This window comes from Mustela nigripes, chromosome 1, assembly GCF_022355385.1.
Source record: "Mustela nigripes isolate SB6536 chromosome 1, MUSNIG.SB6536, whole genome shotgun sequence".
Classification (NCBI taxonomy): Eukaryota; Metazoa; Chordata; class Mammalia; order Carnivora; family Mustelidae; genus Mustela; species Mustela nigripes.
The window spans coordinates 236,696,256-236,712,263 of record NC_081557.1 but is presented as its reverse complement, the minus strand read 5'-3'; the positions used below and the strand labels follow the sequence as shown (position 1 = coordinate 236,712,263).

Genomic DNA, 16,008 nt, shown 5'->3' with positions numbered 1-16,008 from the left:
ACCCTGAAGCCTGTTCATATGGACTCCCAACCTAGTCTAGCTACCTTTAGGTCGTGAGTCGTCTAAACCACTTCCCTCATGAATAGCAGTGAGGGCTTGGGCACGTAACCTAACCTCCATGCTGGCGTAAAACTGAAATATCTCTGTATCTCCGGGGTGCGCGATCACCCACAAATATTAGCTATTGCATAACCTTTCATGGTGTGGTGTGCTAAGCCATGTTTTTTGGGAGCATTTTAATACATATGTTCTCATACATGAAGTATAAAGGCTTAGAGCTATAGTGAGTGGTAGAATTTGTATTTCTGAGGCCAAATACATACACGCACACATATATATTTTTTACCAGCTCCTATTAAGTACGAAAGAGCCTAGCTTTGTTTCCTTTCCCCTAAGTCCTTCTTCAAAATGTTATATAGAAGTCACACACCAAGTTAGAATAGAAAATACATCCCTCTGGCTTCAGCTCTGAGCCATTAGAATCATCTGAGTCACTGGACATTTTGTTTCTTTACATTAAAAGAATGTCAATAGTAGGATCATTTTCCTCCCAGGAACCAAAACATCCTTCACTTGGAAGCTAGATTGACAGCCTTAGTCTAATTATAAGAACACTGGACACAGGCCAGCAGAGGGCCATCATGTAAAACACTTGTCCCCCTCAAAATTGTCAAGTTCTCAAAAACAAAATCTGAGAACTGATTATACCTAAGAAGAACCCAACGATACATGATGACTAAATGTAAAACAGTGTCCTGGATCAGCTCCTGGAACAGAAAAAGGGCACTGGGTCAAGACTTGAGGGAATCTGAAGAAGCTGTGGACTGGAGTTCACAGAAAGACAAAGATGGATTCATTACAACAAATGTTTTATACTAAAGTGAGATGTTAAGAGGCAAAATGGAGGAGGAATAAATGGGAACTCTGTACGAGCTTCTCAATCTTCTGCAAGTTTAAAATTCATCTAAAATGAAGTCTATTCAAATTTTTTTTAGTCCACAGGTATACATAGCCATATAAATGTATAGAAAGAGGCAACCTGGCTGCCTTAGTCGGTAGAGCATGTGATTCTTGATCTCCGGGTTGTGAGTTCAAGCCCCAGCCTGGGCGTGGAGATTACCGAAAATCTTTAAAATAAATGGAATGAATGACTGAATAGAGTAAGTCTGGAGACACTGAACCAATACTGTTTTTATGGTAATTCTCCTACTTGTGCCCTAGGAGTTGCTTCCATGGAAGACAATCATATAGCCTTGGAGGAGAAGGTCAAAGAGAAAGTGGAAACCAGTTGAAGCTCATCTCTTACTCAGCAGAAAAGTTTTATTTCTTTTAAGGACAAACAATTAAACCACATCCAAGGCCTTAATTTACAGACGCAAACCAAAGTGGCCATTTAAAGCATTAGCTATTGAGGTACAATACATACATGGGGGGAGGGGGAATGCTTCGCCATCGGAGGTTCATACCAAACCTTGCTCGCTCGACAGCTGGGCTCTGCTAGAGTTCGGGGGTGGCGGGGCGGTGGGGTAGGGGGAGAGCTTATCTGCAGAACCAAAGGAGAACAGCTGTGTTCCGCAAGGACGGAAGCATTTTGGACTGTGTCGGTGGGGGGTTGGTTTCACACAGAAGGGGAAGAGGGGGGAAAAGGCTACGTCCCCCGCCCAGGGCATTAGGCCGCTTTGCAGAGTGCCACCGCAGAAAAGCGGACCTCCCCTTGCTCACGCTCCGTGAATTCTCTGCAGACCTTGGCAGCATCCTGAAAGGAGAAAGGTCATTCATATCCAACCAGCAGCGGCTCAAAAGGAAGTTGCATCAGAAAAGTTAAACGGTATGGCTCAGAGGTCACCGTGATCAACTTCAAACCCCCCATTAAACTTATAAACCAGGACTGGCTTCAGACCAAAATAACAACAATAACAAAAAAATTTTAAAAAACTAAAAAATTAGGTGATGAGCAAGACAAGAACCCATGACATGGACTTGACTTTGGAAGCTCTGACTTTTTTATGACTTCCACCAAGTGCCCTGGGCCTCCTTCACCTCGTGCCTGGTTTTGACAACAAAACTACATACACTAGGAGTGCACTTTTCCTCAAATCACAACAAGGTGAAAAAAAAATAGATCCTCTCTCCCATAAGGCCTAAGAGTTCTCTTAGGCCTCAAGAAATTTCAAGTAAACATGAATTTCTTTCAAATAAACATTTCACAGAACAGCTTTAAACACCTGGTTTCCAGGTATTAATGGGTCATTGATGGTTGGAATGACATGTGTTACTAGTTCCAAGACCCAGATTACAAAGATTGGTAATAGAAAAAAAAATGATCCCAAATTCTAGGGGTTAAATGCCTTGGCAGAGTGAATATCAGTTTCATTTGTAAAAAGTCCAGTGGAAAGACCGCTCCACAAACCATATGAAATATAAGACCTTTAAGAGGAGAGGACAGTCTTGACACATCAGCTCCAAGCTCTAAAAACCATCAAATCCATGAGTTTGGCCCTTAAAAAGCATCAGCCACACCCAGAATTTTGCTCCTGCTTTAGAACCACCTGTAAAAACTAGAGGGAAATTCTAGACTGACATCTACATATCTCATTCTCTATTAGAATTTTTAATATATTGGCATTCCAGACCTTTCCTGTAGTACCCAAGGGACGGCCGCCATTAAAGGTGTGTTTGTAAAGCAGTGACGTGGCCTCTGAATTCATGGGTTAAGTTTATGTAATTTTTTTTTTTTAAGATTTTATTAATTTATTTGACAGGGGCAGGGGAAAGAAAGAATACAAGCGAGTGGGAGAGGGAGAAGCAGGCTTCCTGCTGAGCAGGGAGCCAGATGCCGGGCTCGATCCCAGAACCCTGGGATCAATACCTGAGCAGAAGCAGACGCTTAACGTCTGAGCCACCCAGGCGCCCCAGTTTATGTAATTTCTTACCAGTTTAGCAATAATAAACCATAGAGTTCAGACAACCTAGAACAGCTTTAACCACATACAACCAGCCTTACTCAGGACAAGAATTTTCACTAAGATGCTGGTTTATATTCCGTTTAATTTTAAATGAGATTCTAACTAATTTTTATTATTTTTTAAACTGTTTTACTTTCCCCACACCTTGTAAATTCTGCTCAAGTAACAGTTTCAGCATCCTGTGTGGGGTACATTTTTTAAGGTATTAGCAATGTTTCATAGTAAAGTATTTTTAGAGCTTTATTTGAAGTACCAGTCTTTCCCCCAAATGGGTCATCTCCAGAAGATCTGCCTCTTCCTCTCTCCCCTAAATAAATTCTGCCTGCCAAACCCAACTCGATCCTTCTTTTTCAGATCTGCTTCTCATTCCGTATTCCTACTCCCAAATGCCCCTCATATACCAGAGAATTGGCTCTAACTTATCTAAGGTATAACTGACAGCAGGCTACAGAAAGTGACCTTCTCTCCTTCTGTGGCATGACTTGGTTCACACTAGTGGTCCACCTTGAGGTCATGAGGTTTAGATGTTCCCAGGCCAGGTCTATTACCCAAAAAGGCAGTACTGAACAGTGGTGTGAAGACTGCCCAGATTTGCACCACGGTTTTGCCATTTAAGCCACTGACCCTGAACATCACTTAACCCAGTACCTCAGTTTCCTCACCTGTAAAATGTGGGATATAATCACTACCTCAGAGCCTCATCAAATGCATGCTCTGGAAGAGAGAAGACACTGAGAACTGCCTCTAGCACCAGGGTCAAATTGCAGCCTGCTGCCTGTTGTTACGGATAAAGTTTAACGAGCTCCACATTCACTTAGACACGGTCCACAGGCTGTGCCATGGCTCTGACAGCCCAACAGGACACAGCAGACCTCATTTTATCGCACTTCATCTTCCCGCCCTTCTCAGAGGTTGAGTTTTTACAAATGTAAAGTCTGCAGCTGCCTCCATCAAGCAAGTCTATCGGTGCCTTTTCTCAATGGCATTTTCTTGCTTTGGGTTTCCATGTCACATTGTGGTGATTCTTGCGGTATTTTAAACTTTTTTATTGTATTTATTATGATCTATGATTAGTGACATTTGATGTCACCGTCTTCGTTTGAGAGTGCTACAAACCACATCCGCACAAGACGGCAACCTTTATCAATACACGTGTGCATTCCCGTGGCTCTGGGAACCAGCTTTCCCCCCGTGTCTCTCTCTCCCCTAGGCCTCTCTGTTCCGAGACAATATTGAAAGTAGGCCAGTTCATAACCCTACGGTGGCCTCTAATGTGTTCATACGAAAGGAAAAGTCCCACATCTCTCACTTTAAATCCAGAGCTAGGAAGGGTTATGCTTGGGAAGGATTAACACAGGCATGTTGAAAGTGAAGACAGGCCAAGAGCTAGAACTCATGTGCCCAGCAGTTAGCCAAGTTGTGAAAGCAAAGGAAAAGTTCTTAAAGAAAATTAAAAGGGCTATTCCAGAGACCACATGAATGATAAGAAAGCAGAACAGCCTTACTGCTCATATGGATAAAGTGTGAGTGGTCCAGATAGAAGATGAAACCAGCCACAACATTCCCCTCAGCCAAAGCCTAATCCAGAGGGAGGCCCTAACTCTCCGTGCTGTGAGGCTAAGAGAGGTGACGAAGCTGCAGAGAAGTGTGAGGCTGGCAGAGATCGGTCCAAGTTTAAGGAAAGAAGCCATCTCCGTAACATCAAAAAACTAGGGGGAAGCAGCAAGGGCGGATGGAGAAGCTACACCACATTATCCACAAGATTAGCCAAGGTCATTAACACAGGCAGCTCCACTTAGCAACAGACTTCCCACATGAATGACCTACACTTCTACTGGAAGAAGATGCCACTTAGGACTTTTGAAGCTAGAGCAGAGAAGTCAATGGCTGGGTTCAAAGCTTCTAAGGACAGGCTCTCCTGCTAGGGGCTAATGCAGCTGGGGATTTTAAGTTGAGGCCAATGCTCACTGACCATTCTGAAAGCCCTAGGGCCCTTAGAAGTAGGCTAAGTCTACTCTGACTGGGCTCTATCAGTGGAAAAACAAAGCCTGGATGGCATTCTATCTGTTTACAACATGGTTTACTGAATATTTTGAGCCCACTCTTGAGAACTTCGGCTCAGAAAAAAAGGATTTCTTTCAAAATATGATCGGTCATGGACAGTGCACCCTGTCACCCCATTTCTGATGGACAAGGTTAAGGCTATTTTCATGCCTACTAAGTACCATCCATTCCAGAGCCCTAGGAATCAGCAAGTCATTTCAACTTGCAAGTCTTATTATTTAAGAAACACATTTTGTAACACTATTGCTGCCATAGAGAGTGATTCCTCTGATGGTGCTGGGTAAATCGAAAACCTTCTGGAAACAATTCACCATTCTAGATGTCACTGAGAACATTCTGGATTCGTGGAAAGAGATCAAATATGAACATTAACAGGAGTCTGGGAGAAGAGGATTCCACCCCTCATGGAGGACTTTGCAGTGCTCAAGACTCAGAGAAAGAGCAGATGTGGTGGAAAGAGTCAGAAGAGCAAGAGAACTGGAGTGAGAAGCAGAGCGAGAAGGCAGGATGGACTGCTGCAGCCTCAGGAGAAAATCTGAACAGATAAGGTGCATCTCACAGTGAACAAAGTGGTTTCTAGAGATGGGATCTACTCCTGGCGAAGAAGCTATGAAGACTGTTGAAATGACAACGGAAGAGGCTTTAAGGGCTAGAAGACATCATAAACTAAGTTATTACAGCAGCAGTGGGGGTCTCAGAGGATCGGCTCCAATTTTAAAAGCCGTTCTACTGCAGGTAAAATTCTCTATCAAAAGCACCGCCCACTATCAAAGCACCGCCCACTACAGAGAAAACATTCACGAAAGGAAAATCAACAGAGGCAGCCAGCTTCACTGCTGTCTTCTTTAAAGAACTTGCCACAGCCTCCCCTGCCTTGAGAAGCCGTCCACAGCAAGGCAGAAGGCAAGACCTCCACCAGCAAAACTTCGCAACTTGGAAAGCTCAGATGATGGCAGGCGTTTTTTTCCAGAAATGAGATGTTTTTCATTAAAATATGTATGCTGTTCCTTTAGACAGTATGCCAGTATACACTTAACAGGCTTCAGTATTGTTCGAACAGAACTTCTATCTGCACTGGGAACTAAACATCTCATTTATAACTCGCTTCACTGCAACATTAGCTTTATTGCAATGGTCTGGATCTGAACCCACAATATCCCTGAGGTATGCCTGGCTTGGCAACAGAGCCCAGTGCCACACAAAGCCCATTTTCAAAATACTTTCTACCTGGTTCTTTACGGAGAGTCTTCCAGACCTTCATCTGTATACAGCAAGCACTCAAAAAAGATTAGTTCTGACTACAGATGAAGTATTAAGACCTTAACAGCATTTTTTAAAAATTACAATTAAACAACTTCCCTTCATAACAGTAAATTGATTCAATTCTAGAAGACTTGTTTTTAGAGGGGAGGCACCTCAGGTGGTCTATCAACCCTTGTCCAGAATTAAGAGGTTTCTGGAGTCCTTTACAGTAAGGACAGTGATCCTGGATCTTATATCGAGGCAGGTTTTGAATCTGCTCTTCTTGCCCCGTAACAGCAGCCCAAGAGAAAAGAAAAAACTGAAGTTGACGGCCTAACTGGAACCCATAATATCCAACCTGTGAGACCGACCCAAATCCAGCAGCATGAGATGGATTAGGAAAGGCTTGGGTTTCTGTCCCTTAAGTCCTTAGCTGTGATGTGATCTGACAAGAGAACAACGGTTCCCTTAATCCCACAAGGAAGTAAAGCCATGGCTTTCTGGCTAATTCCAACCCTGGACTGAAGTCCGCACACAATACAGATTAGTCACGGCTGCTCTGGGGGATCCTGTTTAAGACCATTTGCTAGAAAATACGGTAGACAGAATTACCAAAATACGCTTTAAGCCCTGAAGACTATTCACCCAGACGATGGGTGCCTGCTGTGCAGAAAAAGTATTGGCCCCTGAGACCGTATGGCCGAAGAAAGGCGGGCGTCCGGGGAAGAGGGCTTCGGAAGATTACCTGCAGCAGGGAGTCCTCGGAACTGGCGCCGTGGTTGACCGGGAAAGGCATTCGTCCGTCTGGAACACAGAAGCCAGGCAGCTCAACGTTCTCTGCAGATGCTCGGACCGCTGTGCTTACCCACAGCCTCAAGAGAAGTTTGCCATCTCCCACTGCCACTCCCACGGAGAGGGGCTGGTCAGAAGCAGTCGCTGCAAAGGAGCTTCAAGTGCTCCTAGGGTCCACCCAGGGCAATCCTAATCCTCAAGCAACAGGACCATACGAGCCCAAAGTGGCCACCCTAACGGAAAGGCTTGGGCCACATCTCCTGGGAAGGAGCCCAGAGTAAAAGGCAGATGCAGCCTCTGAGGTGTCAGGAAGGTAGAGCCAAGAAGGGATCCTTCGGACTTCACTGCCCCTCATTGACTGCTGACTGGCCCCAAGTATCCTTTGCTCTGGTCTGCATATAGGTAATTCTCTTCCTCTGTTAATACAAAGAGGAGAATTGTACCAGGAGGCCCATCTTTCCTGTTAGCAAATACCAGCTAAGAGAAAGCAGCCCCCAGCATGTCCAAATGCTTTCACATTGAGGCATTTATCTTTTTCCAAAAGTATTCCTTGTCAGGACGCTGCTGGAGAGCCTGCACTGGTTGTGTGTAGTGGAAGGTGGGAAGAGGAAAGCTGAACACGGAGGCCTTCAACTGGCACAGATCTCCTTACCGGTCTGGGACTAAAACCACTCCTTCCACAGGTCATTGCCTGATGGGTGGCAGAAGTGTGAGAAGAAGGGTTAAGGGCCCCAATGAGAGTACGGTGTGCTGGCTTTGTGAACAAAGATACACTATGTGCCACAAAGTTATGCACCAAAACTGTAAGAATAATTTCATCGGAAGGAATGTCTAAAACCGTAGGGGGCTCCAAAAATGGAGTGAAACCTACCAAGTTCATAGAGATGGCCATCCACGTTGTTAAACAGAATAAAATGAAAATTCACTTTGTCGTCTACCTGAAGAGTCAAGAAATATTTTTGATGATGAGTTTTGATTGTACTATATATTGTATTAAAAACTTGTCTTTAGCTTTACTGAGATAATTGACATAATATTGTATTAACTTCAAAATATATAATGTATTGATTTAATACACATATTTTGCAATGATTTTAAGAGAACTTAATTTGTTAATAAATTCTGTCCCTCTAAGTATAATACACTCAGACTTGCTTATGTATTATTTTAAATTAGTATGGCTAACATGTACCTCTTTTTTATATACTAGACAATGTTATAAGACTGTCATAAAACCCTAATCTATCAAGATAAATATAGTAACTACTAGAAAGCTAGAACTTTTTACTGAGGAGGAAATTCAGGCTTAGGGAGGATTGAGTATCTCACCCAAGGTCAAGACTAGAAAGTGGCAGGGCCAACAGTAGTTTTAAAGGCACTGATACAGACTTAAATCTAAATTAACAGCTGACTGCGGGACTGTGTTCAGATTCACGATATACTGAAGCCTTCTAGAGACGGTCAGTCCCTGCTGGTAATCTTACCCGCTCCAACAGTCTACGGGAAGAGTATGTGAAATGCTCAATTGCTTCCTCTCTTAGAATCATTTGGATCTGAACAAAGTACTGTTTGAATTTACTCAAGACCATGTTTACTGCCAATCAGATTCCCGAAGAGCCATTTTAATGAATGGGTCTGGTCAAAGCAGGATTCTGGTAGAATTTTCTGGGCTTCCTTGGGCTTAATTAGCCTTGGGTGGAGAGGTCTGCTGTGTTCAGGTGAGAGGTTCATTGTATGTGGTTCAGGGGCGAAACAGATGGCACCCGGGCAGCCCGGCCCCGATCTGTAATTGCATTTACCCGACATTGGCCTTCCTGTGCCACAGCATCATGGGCTGCCTGAATGGCCTGCAGACGAGAGGAAATAATTAGCACAAGATCCTCTGTAGTCCCTTAAAGCTGATGCTCCACAAGTTCTCTTCCTACCTCGTTCTTTTCAAAGCATTTTGCTCGGTCTTCAGGGGACAGCTTCTCCGTTTCCGAAAGAAACTGTTTCAGGACGGACCCATCCTCTTTAAAAAAAAAAAAAAAAACAAGAGCATATTAGTATAGATAGAATAGCGTAAATGGGTGCACACTTACAACACACTTCGGCTGTTACGCAGCCATGTTTGGCGACTCAAGTTAACTTTCCCGTGGTCCCGGACGAGGTGGATGAGCTGTTCCTTTCTGCCTCAGTCTCTTTCCAAGCAGTCCCTTCTCCCTGCATTCAAGCTGCCGAACTCTCTGCTCCTCCAGGGCCAAGCCCTCTCCTGCCTCTCTCCCCTGCCCTCCCGCCGCACACTCCCCTCTCAATTCCCTCATCACCCTCATTAAGATGCTAATGCCCTCAGAACATGTATTTGTGAGATCTGTCTTAACATAAAGGCAGGAACTATCTTGTCGAACGCTGGTTGTTTTTTTGTTTTTATTTTAAAGATTGATTTATTTAAGGAATCTCTATGCTTGACAGGGGACTCAAACTCACGAGCCCGAGATTAGGAGTCGGGCGCTCTATGCACTGAGCCAGCCCAGCACGGCACTCTTCTAATTGCTGTTATCTTCACGATCCCATGTGGTACAATGACATTCTAGTCTAATAATAATGGTTCTCAAACCAAGATTTTTTTACTTAGAAAATGCAGTCTTAGTAGTATGGTTATCCAGATAGACGTTAACCCATGGATCTTAACAAACGTAAAGCGCCTACTAGTCGGGCCCAGGGACAAAGGACCAGCTGACAGTTTGGCCTAAGCATTTTGTCACTGCTCAATGCAGCTGAGTCTAGGAGACAACGTGGCTAGAGCAAGAACGATTTGTATTTCAAAGACCACATTCAAACTTTCAGCTCTAAACTCAAAAAATTAGTTAAATAAAGACCACTTAAAATTTGGAAGGAATCCTTTTCACTTTACGGACAGGGCTGGGACTCCAGTAACTTCTCTGCAGTACAATCATGACTACAGCTACAAGAGTTCCACAAGCTCTGCTGACCTTCTGAACACAGGACTCTAACGGGAGACTTACTGCAGAAGAAGTAAAGGTTCAAGCTCTACCTCCTTAATATGAAAAATTGAAATATGAAATATTGTGTAATATGAAAAATTGAGTTCTAGAAAAATTGGATCTTTATGGCCAGACTTTTTTTTTTTTTTTGGTTTGGAAAGTATACCAACAGTAGTTTTGGCCACACTTCCCTCACTTAAAAAAATAATAATAAAAAAAGTATCCGACCTGTTCCAAGTAACACCATGGACTATTCACTGATATTATTCCATTCTTTTTTTTTTTTTTTTTAAAGATTTTATTTATTTGACAGGCAGAGCTCACAAGTAGGCGGAGAAGCAGGCAGAGAGAGGGGGAAGCAGGCTCCCCGCCAGCAGAGGGCCTGACACGGGGCTCGATCCCAGGACCCTGAGATCATGACCTGAGCCGAAGGCAGAGGCCTTAACCCACTGAGCCACCCAGGCGCCCCTGAAATTATTCCATTCTTAGCTACCTCCATCCACCGCCTAAGTCGGGAGTTTGCAAAGTAGTGTGCCTATTTTTGTATTATTGGAACACAACCACATCCACTGGTTTAGATCTTGCCTGGGGCTGCCTTTGAACTACAAAGACAGAGACCTAACGGCCCTCAAACCCCTAGAAGATTTACTCTCACCTTTTAAGAAAGTTCACGGACCCTTGGCCACTAGCACACATTATGCCGTGTCTTTTCATATATTTTAGTGCTGCTCATTGTGCTTCTGACAATCCTTTCTTCCCTTTCCTCCAGAACATTCATGGGAAGTGAGCTAAGACCCCACACCTGACTAGGCTCCTGGCTGGATCCTTGCAACGTAGCAAGCTGCCACCACGTTTTCCCGCAGCAATTTTCACAGTATCCTCGTCCAGCTGCCCTATACGACTTTGGTTCTCCTGTTGCTTAAGAGACCCAGAACCATTAGAGACAAATCCTGAGGGTTCATGTTTGATGGTTTAACCTCATCTCCACTTCTTCCGAGTCATCGAGAATGGAACAGAAGTACGTAAGAATCACCCCAACTTGCAGCGTGCCAGTGGTAGAGCCTGTGCAGAGAAGGAGCACAGAACTGCCCCTCGCTCCGTCTTCCCCTCCGGGTGGAAGAGAAGCTAGACAATATTTCTTGGAAAAGGCGTTTCCTTCCCTCAGAAGAGAATCAATCATTAATCTGCCTACTGGTTCCATCCGGATTAGGAGGTTTCAGAAAAATGTAAGGCAGTGACTTTGCTCAACAGACCCCTGGGGGTTGGGGGGATGACAAGTTATGGTTAACTAGAGATCAACGAGAGGACTGCCCTCAAAACGCACTTACCAAACTCCAGTTTGTCTTGGTTATTGGCCACAGCATGGATGATCCCGATGGTCCCACAGGAGTTGCCAATGGTCTGCTTCATGAAATACACCTTAGGACTGACCGCTTGTCCCTTCAGCTCTTCGATCTGTTTTTTCCTGAAGTTCTCATGCTGGGAATAGAAAACGTTTTTCTATCTCAAATGAAAATGCAAAGCACTAACAGACGGAGACACAGCGAGTTCTACCACCTAAATGGAAACACAAGTGGGATGTGTGACCAGGAGCCCTGGTTCTGGGGGTTGGCCAGTGCCCAGAGACTCGCCCGTCTGCCTCCCACACCCACGCCAGCCCATAGGGTTCCGAGAGGTTCTGAGACTCCACCCTGATGCTGCAGCGTGGTCACGGCCTTGGATGTTGCCCAAGGATTGGTCTAGACGCCACTGCAACCTTTTAGCTCGAAAATGCGTGTCTCCTGAAGTCAGAACAGGCAGGTTCATTTTTTCTGTTGTCCTTACACACCACCCATTGTACTTCACACAGGACCCCAATCAAGCTTTGTCTCTATCCCAGCATTCTTGGAAGACCTACTTCTACTGCGTCCATGTACGCTTCTTTTCAATAACAAATACAAAACAAGATTTAACTGCTGAAAGGAGCAATTTAAAGAAATTGTTCCCACTTTTTGGGGGGCGGGGAGGGGAGGAACGACAACTGACTTAGGGTGCTGGGCTGGGATTTCATGAAATCTTCTCATCCTACAAGAGGTAGACCGGACACTTGTTTGTCCTTGTCAACGATACATTTTGAGAACAGATTAACAATGGGGGGGTGGAGGGGTGTCAGAAGAGATCAGTAAATGAGACTAGAGAATAGTTTTCCTCAAAGAATCCATCTGCTCTTTGTACAGTAATTTAGTGGGCTTGTCTGGACCTTTCATTAATAAATTTTAGACCTTAAAGGAAGGACTTCTCAGTTGAAAGCATGGTGCCAGGGCACCTGGGTGGCTCAGTGGGTTAAAGCCTCTGCCTTCAGCTGAGGTCATGATCCCAGGGTCCTGGGATCAAGCCCCGCACTGGGCTCTCCACTCAGCGGGGAGCCTGCTTCCCCCTCTCTGCCTGCCTCTCTGCTTACTCTTGATCTGTCAAATAAATAAAATCTTTAAAAAAAAAAGCATGGCGCCAATGCCATAGAAACACTAATGTCTCATAACCAGTATAATTGGAGAGAACATCAAAAGCATGTTTCCTTTTTTTTTTTTTTTTTTTAGATTTTAAGTAATCTCTACACCCAACGTGAGGCTCAGACCTACAACCCCTGAGATCAAGAGTTGCATACTCCACCCACTGAGCCAGCCAGGTGCCCCTGAAGTATATTTGCAATTCCAGTCGCTCTGCATTACTATACACATAACTGAAATTTAAGCCTTGTCTGTGACACCATCAGACAAAAAAGAAGATCTCCCGTTCCGCAAGGCCAGCTCATAGGAAATTCTAACATCAAAGATCTATCACATCTCTGAAATGAGTTACTACTCATAGACTGTTAAGGATTTTCACTTCTGTTTTTGCTTTTTAACAGGATAGCACCATTCTCTATTATGTTTGAGCTTTTGCATGGAGATACTTTTGCAAATATTTCATTATCACTTAAAACTACTATTTCTGAACTGGTCCAGTTAGTTGGCAACTGGGTGGCTCAGTCAGTTAAGTGCCTGCCTTCTGCTGGGATCCAGTCCTGCCTTGGGCTCCTTGCTCAGCAGCAAGTCTGCTTCTCCCTCTGCCCCTCCCCCCACTTGTGCTCGGTCTGCCTCTCTCAAATAAAATCAAGTAAAATAAAATCTTTTAAAAAAAGAACTGGTCCAGTTAGGATTTCATAACACTCTCAAAATCAGATGCTTTCTAAATTAACATCAGCTTATTCAGAAGTCAACATACAAACCTCAACTTTTGAGTTTGCTTCAGTGTTTAGCCTAATTGGTGTTCTGTGTCACAGACTGGGTGCTCAATCAATCTGACTTCCCCAATTAAGCTAAAGGACTAAGTACCCAGATGATTCAAACCAGAACAAGTGCAGCCTCATCCTGTAAAAAGCAAGCAGTAGGCCTTTGAAAGACAAACACGATGCACCACTGCCTCCCAGAGGCCTTGCCCGTGAGTGCCGCTCAAAATCTCCGAGTCATCATGGAGCCTCTAAAGAGCGAGCGAGCTCAGGGACAGGCTCAAACGAGAGGAGATGATATTTGATTGGGTCAACAGGGAAGCTAATTTGACTTGCAATTATTTGGCCACTCCGGTTTACCCAACTAAAGGCTTTGCAATAAAACAGGACAGGGAGATTATCCTAGTAGCTTTAATAAGGGTTTTTAAATTCACAATAGTCCATTTACTGAGAGGAATGCAACTTCCCATAGGGCTTAATAATTTATGCTGAGGATGCTTCTAGAACGCCCAGTCCTAGCATGGTGGTGCTTCAATTAAAGCTTACAGTGTTTGGAATGTAGCCCCAAAAGCTACTGCCCCGGGGTTTTGTTAATGCAGATTTCACCACTCCCAAATCAGGGACAGCAACAGGAGATAGACAATCCCAGGCCAGTTAGTGGGATTTCATACATTGCAAGACAACAATCATCCCAGCTACCTTTTTATATCTGACGCTCAGTCTTTGAGGTACATACATCCATGCACACTTGTAGGAAGACCATCTAAAGGGAAATGAAAAGGTGTTTCTAAAACTGCTTTAATGCCCACCTGTTTCACTTAGCTACAGGGTCAGAGAGGAAAGACAGGACGTGAAAGAAGACCCCACAAACAAAATGACTACGCTTTAAAAACAAGTAAAAAAACCACACACACATCTAAGAGGCTAAAAACCGAGTGTGCATGTTGTAGAGAAGAAACCCAAGGCCACCAAAGACCCGAGTGGAGAGGGAGCATTAAAAAAACCTATTGTTTCCCTGTGGCTTAGGCAAGCCCGCTGGCCACCCCCCACCCCTTTTTAATGTAAGGTGGGAGTCTGAGAACCAAACCAGAAACTGACAGTTCTCAGCCCTTAAAGGGAAACAACCAGCCAGCCATTCCTTGAAGTGGAAGGCTCTGAAAAGCGTAGGTTCCAGTGAACTTAAGAAGATGAATTCTTTTCTTTGTAACTGAGATGACGGAACAGAGATGCTGCTTCTTCTCTTTGAAATTCAAGGCCACGCTGGATGGACGAGCGAGGAGCCAGTAAATTCTCTAACCACCAATGAGTAGGTACCACGATATCTCCCCCCCCCACATGCCGCAGGAAAGGGGCAGTTCTGCAGGTGTGGGCGCCCAGTCCGGGAGGGGCGGGAGCCGGGAGTCTACACGGTCCTCCACGCCTCACTCGGGTCTGGAAGCCGCGCGCACCATCCCGGGCCCGCGCACCCCGGGCCCCACGCCCTACCTGGGCCGTGAGGGGAAACAGCAGCAGCAGCGCGCAGGCTGGCGCTGGCACCGAGCCCAGAGCCTCCTCCTCCAGCCCCAGCACGTCCGCGAAGCGCCACTGGCCGGCGACCCCCAGCCGGGCCAGCACCTGCGGAGAAGAAAGACCGCGGCCAGGGGCTCCGAGACCCGCGAGGGGCGGGCACCTGCCGGAGGGCGGGGCCGAGCCGGCGCCCTCGGTGCCCCCATCCCAGCCTGGGAGGAGTCGCGGCCTGCCCCGCCCCCAGCTTCTTTCCCCACCCCCGCCCGCGCAGTGACACAGCACAAAGCGCGGCCCACACGTGGCTCGCGCGAAGCCCGGGCACCCGAGTCCGCGCGGCCCGCGCCACGCCCTCGGGAGCCTGGCCCTCGCTTGCATCTGAGCCCAGTCCCCTCCTCCCTCCCACCTCGGACGGTTCCGCAGAGTCATCCCCACCCCGCGACCCCTATGCTGGGGCAGACGGATGGCATCTGGGAGCGCGCGGGACGCCGCTGGGTCCCTGCGAGACAGAGACAGCCGGAGCTGATGCGCGCCTCCGCGTCGGCGCTCCCGGGGGGAAGGGTACAGAGGCAGTGCGAGACGCCACTCACTTTGTTCAGCATCTGAAAGGCAAATGCACAGAAAAAAATACAAAAATAAAGCCGGTCATCGAGGCAGCTACCTGGCCTGGGCTGACTCTCAGCAATGCGGTCCCCGAGCAGCGATGCACCTGACGCTCACCTCGGGGTTAATCTCCATCGGTTTGAGCTGCATCTTCGCGAGCCGCAGGAAGAGGAACGACCGGGAGAAGAGGAAAAACAGCGAGCGGAGCCGCCCAGGCGGCCGCTATAAAGCTCCGGCCTGACGCACTGTAGGTGCCTGCGCAGGGGGAGCAGGGGCAAAACCAAGCGACGGGGAAACGGTCAGTCGCAGCCAAATGGGCACGAAACCCCCCCATGCGCCGCGCCGAGTGGTACGGCCGGGCCCCCAAACCTTTGCAGTCTCACTTGCTGGTGAGATAATGTGGTGGTTGTGGAGATGGGTTTTGTGGGTGGGTGTTCCTTGAGCCTATGGAGCAGTCATTTAGATGGGGGTCTAATTTCTTGCGAAGTTTCCGGAAACCTATCATTCTCACCATCCCAATTACCGGAGGGCTCAGGGTTTCTGAAGCTTTGAGAAAAAGCCCCAATTCAACAGGTATAGATTTAGTATGAATGTAAATATCCGTCTC

At 46.1% G+C, this 16,008-nt stretch overlaps 1 protein-coding gene across 1 annotated transcript; it reads right to left on the bottom strand.

Moving 5' to 3' along the window:
- Nucleotides 1-1,300: 1,300 nt before the first annotated feature.
- UCHL1 (ubiquitin C-terminal hydrolase L1) lies at nt 1,301-15,637 on the bottom strand. The gene is made up of 9 exons (XM_059383041.1): nt 15,519-15,637; nt 15,389-15,400; nt 14,781-14,909; nt 11,377-11,527; nt 8,990-9,075; nt 8,864-8,911; nt 7,936-8,002; nt 7,018-7,076; nt 1,301-1,756 (listed from the first exon to the last, which is right to left on the bottom strand). Exons 1-9 carry the CDS (start codon nt 15,549-15,551, stop codon nt 1,670-1,672), a joined length of 672 nt encoding a protein of 223 aa, XP_059239024.1. The 5' UTR covers nt 15,552-15,637; the 3' UTR covers nt 1,301-1,669.
- Between the last annotated feature and the right edge of the window lie 371 nt (nt 15,638-16,008).